The sequence below is a fragment of the Danio rerio genome, chromosome 15, assembly GCF_049306965.1.
Source record: "Danio rerio strain Tuebingen ecotype United States chromosome 15, GRCz12tu, whole genome shotgun sequence".
Taxonomy (NCBI): domain Eukaryota; kingdom Metazoa; phylum Chordata; class Actinopteri; order Cypriniformes; family Danionidae; genus Danio; species Danio rerio.
The window spans coordinates 51,336,486-51,350,000 of NC_133190.1; the positions used below are offsets into that span (position 1 = coordinate 51,336,486).

The 13,515-nt window shown below is 35.2% G+C and overlaps 1 protein-coding gene across 1 annotated transcript; it reads right to left on the reverse strand.

The window, feature by feature from the left end:
• Window positions 1-1,724: 1,724 nt before the first annotated feature.
• On the reverse strand, window positions 1,725-10,969 carry folr (folate receptor). Its single transcript, NM_001098772.1, is given in 5 exon segments — window positions 1,725-2,125; window positions 4,245-4,380; window positions 5,901-6,089; window positions 10,010-10,133; window positions 10,918-10,969. Coding segments are annotated over 5 exon segments (735 nt in total). The 5' UTR covers window positions 10,938-10,969; the 3' UTR covers window positions 1,725-1,859.
• Between the last annotated feature and the right edge of the window lie 2,546 nt (window positions 10,970-13,515).

Genomic DNA, 13,515 nt, shown 5'->3' on the forward strand with positions numbered 1-13,515 from the left:
TGTTTGGAGTTTGCATGTTCTCCCTGCCTTCGCGTGGGTTTCCTCCAGGTGCTCCGGTTTCCCCCACAGTCCAAACACATGCGCTATAGGGGAACTGATCAACTACACTGACCATAGTGTATGAGTGTGAATGGGTGTTTATGGGTGTTTCCCAGTACTGGATTGCAGCAGGAAGGGCATCCGCTGAGTAAAACAAGTGTTGCAATAATTAGTGGTTCATTCTGCTGTGGCGACCCCTGATTAATAAGGAACTGAGGAAAATGAATGAATGAAGATATTTATTCACGATATTAATTCAACTGAAAATAGACAGACTTTCTTCTGCAGATTAAATAGCTATATTTTACTTATAAAATATGTTTGGTGTTAACATAAACATATAAAAATAATTAATTCATCTTTAATCTTTAACTCGCAGAGTAAAAAAAAAACAACAACTAGCCACAACTGGTTAAAAACGTAGCCCAGTGTCGCAGGAAAACTGCAGACCTGGCAACCCTGGCGACCAGTGTTTTAATCGTTAAACAAAAAAACTTAATCACAACCATCGTGGTTTTTTCCCATTTAAAAGTTGAATCTCTTCCCCAAAAGCCCCTTTTAGAGTTCCTAAAGTAAGATAAAAGACATATATATATAATGTATTTATTTATTTATTGTACGATAACTCTGTTATTTTGAGAATGTTCGCTTTTTGTTCTCGTTGAGAATTTTGAATTAAACGCTAGCCTATATGTCAGAGATGTCCACATGTTCAGTGTATTTGAGTGTTTTTCGGTCATTCTCGTCATTTAGCAGCTCTTCTCCTGAACTCGTGTACGCGCAGATGCTGTCCAGATCACATGCGGGATTCAAAGGGTGAATCTGCAGAGTGACAGCGCCACCTGGCGGATCTTTTATTCACAGCAAGCAAACTAGTAAAATGCTTTAATTTATAATTTATTTGTGACTTTATTTTTATTTTCTTGTTTACTGAATGTTTGTTTGTATATTTGTTTGTTTAATGGTTGCCGAAATATTTATTGCCTGTTTTTGGGGGTATTTGGTTTTATTTTCTGTGTGTTTCTTAGTTTGTTTTAATTTTAATAAATTTCTGTTTCTGTTTATTTATTTGTTTACTGCATTTTGGTTTATCCTACATCTGTGTATTTAGATAGAGTTTGTCCATATTTGACACACGCACACACACCCACACACCCACACACACACACACACACACACACACACACATAATAAATGCACATCACACACACACACACACACACACACACACACCCACACACGCACACACACACACAGAGACACCCACAGAATTCACATAAGTACATATGTACACAAACACACACACATATACACACACACACACACACACATAATATATATATACACACAAAAATACAAAGGGCAGATACATACACTCACACACGCACACAGGCAGGCACACTGATACAAGCAGATACACACACAAACACACACACGCACAAACACATAAAAATACACAAGTATATAGACACACACACACAGATGCATGTCAACACAGACAGATATACACACACTCACAAACACACAAGTATATAAACACACATACAAAATACACAAACGTACATACACACACAGAAATACACACATCAACACAAAGAGACACACAAACAATAATACACATAAGAATATAAAGACACACACACACACACACAATGCACAAACAGAAGAACGTAACCAGCGGGTGTAAAAACCATGATTGTAATTTAATGAATAAATTAACCCATCGTTGGGTTTGTCCATGCCTGACCCAGCACCAGATTAAAACACCAGCATATGTGTGTGTATATATTTCCACAGTGTGTCGCGAGTGTTCGGGATGTTCAGCGCAGCAGCATCACCAGCAGCGCCATCAGATGCAGACCCGTTGCCATGGCGACCGTCTCCGTACCGCCCTTCAGGTAATACTCGGCCACTTTCCGGTTGGGGTTTTCCCCGGTGAACCACATCTGCATGCAGCGGCCGCTGGATTTGGTGAGTGTGGTGTGCTTGTAGGAGTTTGACCAGATCTTCTCACACATGTCCCGCGCACTCGGGAAAACCTCCGTCCAGCGTCTGCACTGCGAATCCTGCGGACAACGATTAGTGCCTGACGAAGACAAGACAACCATAAGATGAGCATCAATCCACATCACAGCATTACTGATATTACTGGGATATTCAGAGGTGCTGTTGCTTTATTTGCAGAACTTCATACTTTTATTTTGTACTACAAGCAGAACTGGTGGATTACTTACGCAATGTAATCAGTTACAATAATCTGTTAGATTGCACAATTATGTTAAAGTAATTTGACTACTTTTGGATTACATTTAGTCTGCTTTTACTACACGTTTATTCTGAAGTAATCTGACTACTTTCAGATTACATTTAGAATAGTTTACAGATTTATGCTAATATAACTACTTTTGGATTACATTTAGATTAAATTTTTTACACATTTATGCAGAAGTAATCTAACTACTTTTAGATTACATTTAGATTACATTTATTACACATTTATGGTAGAGTAATCAAACTACTTTTGGATTACATTTCCAGTACTTTTACGGTGAAGTAATCTGACTACGTTTGGATTACATTTAGTTTACATTTATTACACATTTATGGTAATCAAACTACTTCTGGATTACATTTCAATTACTTTTATTACACATTAATGGTAGAGTAATCTGACTACTTTTGGATTTCATTTAGGTTACTTTTATTACACCTTTATCCTGAAGTAATCTGACTACTTTTAGATCAAATTTAGATTAATTTTACGATGAAGTAATCAAACTACTTTTGGATTACATTTCGATCACATTTATTACACACTTATGGTAGGGTAATCTAACTACTTTTGGAATACATTTCGATTACTTTTATTACACGTTTATGTTAAAGTAATCCGACTACTTTTGTTTGTTATATTGCACGTTTTTGCTAAAGTAATCAGACTACTTTTAGATTACATTTAGAATAGTTTACAGATTTATGCTAATATAACTTTTAGATTACTTTTATTCCACCTTTATGGTAGAGTAATCTAACTACTTTTGGAATACATTTAGATTACATTTATTACACATTTAGGGTAGAGTAATCTAACTACTTTTAGATTACATTTAGATTACTTTTATGGTGAAGTAATCTGACTACTTTTGGATTACATTTTGTTTTTAATTTATATTTAAATTTTGTACTACAAGCAGAGCTTATAAAACGTAATCTGTTACTGATTATAAATTACATCACAAAATATGTAGTCAGTAATAAAATCTGTTGGATAAAAAAATTATGCTAAAGTAATCTGACTACTCTTGCATTGCATTAAGATTGATTTATTACAAATTTGTGCTAATTTAGTCAGACTACATTTAGATTACTTTTAGAACAGTTTACAGATTTTTGCTAGTCTAACTACTTTTGGATTACATTTAGATAACTTTTACTGCACGTTTATGCTAAAGTATTCTGGCTACTCTTGGATTACTATTAGATTACTTTGATTATACATTTATGCTGAAGTAATCTGACTACTTTTGGATTACATTTAGATAACATATTTATGATGGAGTAATGTGACTACTTTTGGACTACGTATAGATTACTTTACTACACATGAATGCTGATGTAATCTGAATACTTTTGGATTACATTTAGATTACTTTTACTGCATATTTATGGTAAAGTATTCTGGCTACTCTTGGATTACTATTAGATTACTTTGATTATACATTTATGCTAAAGTAATCTGACTACTTTTGGATTACATTTAGATTACTTTATTACACATTTATGCTGAAGAAATCTGACTACTTTTGGATTACATTTAGACAACATGTAGTACACATTTAGGATAATGTAACCTGACTACTTATGGATTACATTTAGATTACTTTTATTACACATTTATGGTGAAGTAATTAAGTACTTTTGGATTACATTTAGATTTTTAAAAAAGTGTCTTGCATTTTTTTCTTACATGTTTTGTTTTAATATGCAAATATGCATTATTTACTTTAAAATTCACCTGCCCTCTTTTAGCCGAGACATCTGTTAAAAGTCTATTAAATGTCTATTGAATGCATGCTGGGAACAAGACATCTCAAAAATAATCTTAATGCAATCAAATATTAAGATGGCAAAACTTCTTTGTATGAAATAAAATGAACTTTTATAAAAATTGGAGTGAAATGAACACAATCTGCTTCTGGTCTGACCTGAGCTCCAGTCCCAGCCCTTGTGCCAGTTCTGTTTACAGGTGAGTTCTTCTTTACAGTCCTCATACCAGCTCTCACAGTCCTCCAGACACAGCGGCACATCCAGGATACGCTCCCGGCGCCACGACTCATCAGCCTGAACACACACATTAGTTCATACACACATTGGTACAAACACACACACACACACACACACATATCAACACAAATACATACATACACACACATATTTATAAACACAAAGACATATACAAACACACACATGAACATGAAGACATACACATAGACACACACACACATAGAAACACGAGTATATACACAAACACACACAGACATACATCAACTTAGACAGACATACTTTTGGATTACATTTAGATTACTTTTACTAAAAATGTCTGCTAAAGTAATCAGACTACATTTAGATTACTTTTACCACACATGTATGCTGAAGTAATCGGACTACAAATGGATTACATTTAGATTACTTTTACCACACATGTATGCTAAAGTAATCAGACTACATTTAGATTACTTTTACCACACATGCTGAAGGAATCAGACTACTTTTAGATTACTTTTACAACACACGTATGCTGAAGTAATCGGACTACATATGGATTACATTTAGATTACTTTTACTAAACATTTATACTGAAGTAATCAGACTAGATTTGGATTACATTTAGATTACTTTTACTAAACATTTATACTGAAGTAATCAGACTAGATTTGGATTACATTTAGATTACTTTTACTAAACATTTATACTGAAGTAATCAGACTAGATTTGGATTACATTTAGATTACTTTTACTAAACATTTATACTGAAGTAATCAGACTAGATTTGGATTACATTTAGATTACTTTTACTAAACATTTATACTGAAGTAATCAGACTAGATTTGGATTACATTTAGATTACTTTTACTAAACATTTATACTGAAGTAATCAGACTAGATTTGGATTACATTTAGATTACTTTTACTAAACATTTATACTGAAGTAATCAGACTAGATTTGGATTACATTTAGATTACTTTTACTAAACATTTATACTGAAGTAATCAGACAAGATTTGGATTACATTTAGATTACTTTTACTAAACATTTATACTGAAGTAATCAGACTAGATTTGGATTACATTTAGATTACTTTTACTAAACATTTATACTGAAGTAATCAGACTAGATTTGGATTACATTTAGATTACTTTTACTAAACATTTATACTGAAGTAATCAGACTAGATTTGGATTACATTTAGATTACTTTTATGTTAACATAATCTGACTAATTTTGGATTACAATCAAATTACATTTAATACACAATTAGGGTAATTAATTAGGGTTAATGTAATCTGATTACTTTTGGATTACATTTCATGTGGAAGTGATCTGACTACATTTGAAATACATTAAGACTACTTTTACTACACATTTATGAGGAAGTAATTTGACTACATTTGGATTACGTTTAGATTACTTTTACCACACATGTATGCTGAAGTAATCTGACTACTTTTGGATTACATTCAGATTACTTTAGATATGCACAATAATTCAGTGCTTTCCAATAATAACTGATGTTTAAAACTGGTGGCAGACGCACACACTGCGTCTTGTAAAGTGTTACTACAGTGTTTTGATGTGTTACCGGTTGTATCCAGGGCCCCAGGTGAGGTGAGCACTCATAGAAGCAGGTGTCCTGGATAAAGTGCTTCTTGCATTTGTCATTCATGATGCCGCAGTGGTTCCAGTTGAAGTTGTAGAGGTAGGAGTTATCCTGATGCGCTTCTTCTGTGGTGTTTGCTGTGCAGCAGGCGTTATCCTTCCACGGAGAACACTGACACACAACAATACAGAGAATTTACACTCGCAGCTCTACAATACCAACAATTCACACTCATTAATGTGCACTTCCTATATGTGTTCATCTTATTTGATTCATCAGGATTTACAAGGGAGTGTGTATTGCAGCGCAAGTGTGTGTTACAGTAAAGTGTGTGTTATAGTGAAGTGTTTTGCTGTAAGTGTGTCTTACAGTAAAGTGGCCTGGTGAAGTGTTACAGTGAAATGTGTGTTGCTGTCAAGTGTGTGTTACACTAAAGTGTGTTGTTGTAGTGTGTGTTGCTGTGATGTGTTGCAGTGAATTGTGCATTACAGAGTGTTACAGTGATTTTTTGTTACAGTTAAGTGTGTATTGCGTTAAAATGTGTGTTACAGTGTTAATTTGTTACAATTAAGTGTGCATTGCAGTGAATTGTGTGTTACAGTAAAGAGTTTTACAGTGAAGAGTGTTGCAGTGAACTGTGTTACAGTGGAGTGTAATACATTGTAGTGTGTTACAGTAAAGTGTGTGTTACAGTGAAGAGTGAGTTAAAGTGAAGTGTCTAACAGTGAAGAGTGTTACGGTGAAGTGTGTTACAGTTAAGAGTTTTACAGTGAAGTGTGTGTTAAAGTGAAGTGTGTTACAGTGAAGAGTGTGAGAGTGAAGAGTGTTACGGTGAAGAGTGTTACGGTGAAGTGTATGTTAAAGTGAAGTGTGTTACAGTGAAGAGTGTTACAGTGAAGAGTGTTACAGTAAAGAGTGTTACAGTGAAGTGTGTTACAGTTAAGAGTTTTACAGTGACGTGTGTGTTAAAGTGAAGTGTGTTACAGTGAAGAGTGTTACGTTGAAGTGTGTGTTAAAGTGAAGTGTGTTACAGTGAAGAGTTTGAAAGGGAAGAGTGTTACGGTGAAGTGTGTTACAGTTAAAGAGTTTTACAGTGAAGTGTGTGTTAAAGTGAAGTGTGTAACAGTGAAGAGTGTTACAGTGAAGTGTGTTACAGTGAAGAGTGTGTTACAGTGAAGAGTGTTACAGTGAAGTGTGTGTTAAAGTGAAGTGTGTAACAGTGAAGAGTGTTACAGTGAAGTGTGTTACAGTGAAGAGTGTGTTACAGTGAAGAGTGTTACAGTGAAGTGTGTAACAGTGAAGAGTGTGTTACAGTGAAGAGTGTTACAGTGAAGTGTGTTACAGTGAAGAGTGTGTTACAGTGAAGTGTGTTACAGTGAAGTGTGTTACAGTGAAGAGTGTTACAGTGAAGTGTGTAACAGTGAAGAGTGTGTTACAGTGAAGAGTGTGTAACAGTGAAGAGTGTGTTACAGTTAAGAGTGTGTTACAGTGAAGAGTGTTACAGTGAAGTGTGTTACAGTAAAGAGTGTTACAGTGAAGAGTGTTACAGTGAAGTGTGTGTTAAAGTGAAGTGTGTTACAGTGAAGAGTGTTACAGTGAAGTGTGTGTTAAAGTGAAGTGTGTGTTAAAGTGAAGTGTGTAACAGTGAAGAGTGTTACAGTGAAGTGTGTTACAGTGAAGAGTGTTACAGTGAAGTGTGTTACAGTAAAGAGTGTTACAGTGAAGAGTGTTACAATGAAGAGTTTTACAGTGAAGTGTGTGTTAAAGTGAAGTGTGTAACAGTGAAGAGTGTTACAGTGAAGTGTGTTACAGTGAAGAGTGTTACAGTGAAGTGTGTTACAGTAAAGAGTGTTACAGTGAAGAGTGTTACAGTGAAGAGTGTTACAGTGAAGTGTGTGTTAAAGTGAAGTGTGTTACAGTGAAGAGTGTGAGAGTGAAGAGTGTTACGGTGAAGAGTGTTACGGTGAAGTGTATGTTAAAGTGAAGTGTGTTACAGTGAAGAGTGTTACAGTGAAGAGTGTTACAGTAAAGAGTGTTACAGTGAAGTGTGTTACAGTGAAGAGTGTTACAGTGAAGTGTGTTACAGTGAAGAGTGTTACAGTGAAGAGTGTTACAGTAAAGAGTGTTACAGTGAAGTGTGTAACAGTGAAGAGTTTGAAAGGGAAGAGTGTTACGGTGAAGTGTGTTACAGTTAAAGAGTTTTACAGTGAAGTGTGTGTTAAAGTGAAGTGTGTAACAGTGAAGAGTGTTACAGTGAAGTGTGTTACAGTGAAGAGTGTGTTACAGTGAAGAGTGTTACAGTGAAGTGTGTGTTAAAGTGAAGTGTGTAACAGTGAAGAGTGTTACAGTGAAGTGTGTTACAGTGAAGAGTGTGTTACAGTGAAGAGTGTTACAGTGAAGTGTGTGTTAAAGTGAAGTGTGTAACAGTGAAGAGTGTTACAGTGAAGTGTGTTACAGTGAAGAGTGTTACAGTGAAGTGTGTTACAGTGAAGAGTGTGTTACAGTGAAGTGTGTTACAGTGAAGTGTGTTACAGTGAAGAGTGTTACAGTGAAGTGTGTAACAGTGAAGAGTGTGTTACAGTGAAGAGTGTGTAACAGTGAAGAGTGTGTTACAGTTAAGAGTGTGTTACAGTGAAGAGTGTTACAGTGAAGTGTGTTACAGTAAAGCGTGTTACAGTGAAGAGTGTTACAGTGAAGTGTGTGTTAAAGTGAAGTGTGTTACAGTGAAGAGTGTTACAGTGAAGTGTGTGTTAAAGTGAAGTGTGTGTTAAAGTGAAGTGTGTAACAGTGAAGAGTGTTACAGTGAAGTGTGTTACAGTAAAGAGTGTTACAGTGAAGAGTGTTACAGTGAAGTGTGTAACAGTGAAGAGTGTGTTACAGTGAAGAGTGTGTAACAGTGAAGAGTGTGTTACAGTGAAGAGTGTGTTACAGTGAAGAGTGTTACAGTGAAGTGTGTTACAGTAAAGAGTGTTACAGTGAAGAGTGTTACAGTGAAGTGTGTGTTAAAGTGAAGTGTGTTACAGTGAAGAGTGTTACAGTGAAGTGTGTGTTAAAGTGAAGTGTGTGTTAAAGTGAAGTGTGTAACAGTGAAGAGTGTTACAGTGAAGTGTGTTACAGTAAAGAGTGTTACAGTGAAGAGTGTTACAATGAAGAGTTTTACAGTGAAGTGTGTGTTAAAGTGAAGTGTGTTACAGTGAAGAGTGTTACGGTGAAGAGTGTTACGGTGAGTTGTGTTAAAGTTAAAAGTTTTACAGTGAAGTGTGTGTTAAAGTGAAGTGTGTAACAGTGAAGAGTTTGAAAGGGAAGAGTGTTACGGTGAAGTGTGTTACAGTTAAAGAGTTTTACAGTGAAGTGTGTGTTAAAGTGAAGTGTGTAACAGTGAAGTGTGTTACAGTGAAGAGTGTTACGGTGAAGTGTGTTACGGTGAAGAGTGTTACGGTGAAGAGTGTTACAGTGAAGTGTGTTACAGTTAAAGAGTTTTACAGTGAAGTGTGTGTTAAAGTAAAGTGTGTTACAGTGAAGAGTGTGAAAGAGAAAAGTGTGTTACAGTGAAGTGTGTGTGTGTGACAGTGAAGTGTGTTACAGTGAAGAGTGTGAAAGAGAAAAGTGTGTTACAGTGAAGAGTGTGAAAGAGAAAAGTGTGTTACAGTGAAGTGTGTGTGTGTGACAGTGAAGTGTGTTACAGTGAAGTCTGTTAAAGAGAATTGAACTGTTAAATTTAAACAGTAAAACATCAGTGAAATGTGTTGCAGTGAAGTGTATTTTTGCAGTGACGTCTATAAAGAGAGTTGAAGTGTTACGGTTAAGTACATGTTACAGTAAAGTGTGTGTTACACTAAAGTGTGTTACACTGAAGTGTATTACAGTAAAATGCATGTTGCACTGGTGTGTTTTGCAGTGAAGTGTGTGTTACAGTAAAGTTTGTGTTACAGTGAAGTGTTACAATAGAGTGTAACAGTAAAGTGTGTGTTACAGTGCACTGTGTTGAAATAAAGTGTATTAAAATGAAGTGTGTATGTGTCTGTCTGTGTGTGTGTGTGTTGCAGTGAAGTGTGTTACAGTGCTGTGTGGGAGTGTGTGTGTGCTCTTGCCTGCTGATATAACTGTCCCTCAGGTTTGGGCTCAGTGATGTGGTGTTTTCCATCCATGCACATGTTGAGCTTGTCTACAGCGGCGCTGCAGGCCGGCAGTACAATCAGCAGCAGCAGCAGACGTCTGCACAACACAGACACATCACACAAGATTACTTCAAGGTGAAACAGCAGATCTTAAGTTCTCACGCTCAGCAATAACACACATACACACACACACACACACACACACACACACACACACACCACAGACATCCGTCAGACTGAAGATCAAATGAACATGCACGTGTTCAGAACTCACCTGCTGCTGTTAGCTCATGTATAATGAGGTTAATTAAATAACAAATGCAAACGTTTGATTAGTAATAAATTAGCTGATAACATTAACTTAGATTGTTTAATGGCTATACGGTCTTCATTGTGAGATTAATAAGGTTTCATTCGGGTTTTTTTGTAGTTTGTCATATTTTTGTACATTGTGTATGTATTTACCAACTTGAATCAAAAATCAACACTATTTACATTTATTAATAATCATGGTTCAACATTCACTAATGCAGTATTATTCAAATATAAAGTTGTTTATTAATGCACTGTGAGTTATCAAGAACTCACAATTAATATACTTTATTATTTAACAACAATAAATAAATATTTTTTTTTAAATATAAAAAATATATTATTTTATATTATTTAATATTTAACAAAGATAAATAAATACTGTAATAAATGCACATTTTTACTAAACACGTTAACTAACAGCACTTTAGCACAGGGCAGAAAATCATTAAAGCAATTATTAATGTTCTCAAAAATCTACTTATTTTTTCCAGTTGAACTTTTAATTCCAGTAATAAACAGAAAAACTCAGAAGCATGTGGTGTGAGACAGCTGAATAAAACACACACCTGTGAAATAAAGCGTCCATGTTCTGCTCAGGTGAGGAATGTCCTCTTCTCTGCCGGTGTTTTCTGGACTGATCAAAGTCTGCATTAATGCTGAACCGTGATTAAGCTCCGCCCACTAGCGCCTGTCGGCCAATCAGAGTAGCTGTGTCACTGTGACCTCACCTGTCCATCACCATCCCCCACGTGTGGAAGAAACGATAAACTTTTTTATTTTCATAGAGGCAATCACGTTGTTTCTTCCAGTTTCGAGTATGAGATGTAATTCTATACTATAAAATTAAATTTAATATTTATTTATTATTAAAATTACGTTATTAACGTATTTTATTAATAACATTTTGTTTAGGAAACGTTTTATTCACAAACAAAAATGTCCAAAATACACAGCCATCTTTTCAAAATGAAATGTATATTTGTCAATTATCTTAGCTTTGTTTGAGAAACATGAAAAGGTGACAGATTAATGGGATAATATGATAATTATTTTGGTAAATAATAAGTTCCTTGTTAAATTATTTTATATGTGTTTATATTAATATTTCATTTGCGCTATTTCTATCATATTTTGTTACTATTATTATATTTTTCCTGTGTTTTTCTTTGTTTGTTACTTAAAGGTGGCGAGGCAGTGGCGCAGTAGGTAGTGCTGTCGCCTCACAGCAAGAAGGTTGCTGGTTCGAATCTCGGCTCAGTTTGCGTTTCTGTGTGGAGTTTGCATGTTCTCCCAGCCTTCGCGTGGGTTTCCTCCGGGTGCTCTGGTTTACCCCACAGTACAAAGACATGTGGTACAGGTGAATTGGGTAGGCTAAATTGTCTGTAGTGTGTTTGTGTGTGAATGTGTGTGTGGATGTTTCCCAGAGATGGGTTGCGGCTGGAATGGCATCCGCTGCGTAAAAACTTGCTGGATAAGTTGCCGGTTCATTCCACTGTGGTGACCCCGGATTAATTAAGGGACTAAGCCGACAAGAAAATGAATGAATGAATGTTACTTAAAGGTATTATAATAAAACTAATATAAGCTATTCGAAAACTTATTAACTTTTTAATTAATGTGGGCAACATTTTATTCATTCATTGATTTTATTCATTTTCCTTCGGCTTAGTCCCTTTATTCATCAGGGGTCACCACAGCGGAATGAGCCGCCAACTATTTCCCGCATGTGTTTTACACAGCGAATGGCCTTTCAGCTGCAACCCAGTACTGGAAAACACCCATACACGCTCATTCGCTTATATTGAGAGATATTAAGATTAATCTCTCAGATGATATTGATTAATTAGATTGATTCGTATTGTAAAACATGTGCTGGATAAGTTGGCGGTTCTGTCCGCTGTGGCGACTCTAAATTAAAAAAGAGACCAAGCCTAAAAGAAAAGAATTGAATGAATGAATGAATATTTTTGGAACATTGAGATAATTATTTAGGAATTGTCACTGATGCACAAGTCTTTTACCTATAGTTATTTATTTGTTTATTTTCCTCTTCCTTGTTATATTGTTTTATATGCATTTCAGGCCTGTCGCCAGCCCGGTGTAAGGGATGGTTCTTTTTTCTCAAAAACTGGACCTTTTTTAGTTATACGCTTCATTTTCTGTTAAATTATGAGACTTAAATACTGCATTTAACTGACATTTTAGACAATGTTTAGCTGGATTAGCTTGTTGGATGCTTATGATAACCACACTTTTTGATATACTAAAAACATTTTCTAAAGATAAAAAATATTATATGAAAATACTTATTTTTAAAATAAAAATGTATTACATCATTAATTATAAGAAAAAAAATAGTGTTCTGTTGAAGTTTTAAATTGAAATCTGTGGTCCATTGTCATTTATTAGGCTAATAACAAAATGTCCAGCACATTTGACTTCCTCAGTCACAATTTGGCCTTTTGAATAAAAAAAAATGAATGAAAACATAATAATTACATGTAGATCTTCACGATTTTTCAGGCCTCTCTTAAAAGAAAGTACATTTGAAAATGCATGGATAACAAATAGCCAAAATAGTATTCAAATTAATATTAATATGGTCTGCTTTTGGTGCTTCATGGTCATTTGTTTCAAAGGATAAGGTCTAAAATTGTGAAGTTACTTGCAAATTGTTTACTCTATTTAAACCCAAATACAAGTCAGATTCTAAAATTAATGTTAGCATTGGCCAAAACTGATGAGCTGAAGTCCTGCCGAAGCGACAGCCAACAACAGAGGACTCCGCTTAGCCTTTTTCGGTGGGTTATTTTCATATTTGTGATGGTGTAGCGGTCAAATGAGCTCATGGATGGACCTTTGCGCTGTTGAATAACCATTTAACTGTTAGCATCATGTCCGGTTTCTGTATGTTTGTTATTTGAATGAGTTTTATTAAAACAAAAATAATAATTAAAATATAATCACAGATGTGCAGTATTACAAAATATCCATCATATGATTTCTGAGGGCAGAGTTAACGGAGCGCGTGAGTTTGGTGAATCTTCAATCGTCGCTCCTCTCATCTACTCGAGGTGCTCGCGTGATGATCACACACTTTGTACGTAATGTACATGCTATTTGGTAGCTCGTAAATCTTTTATAGGGTTTTGTCGGTGAGTTTT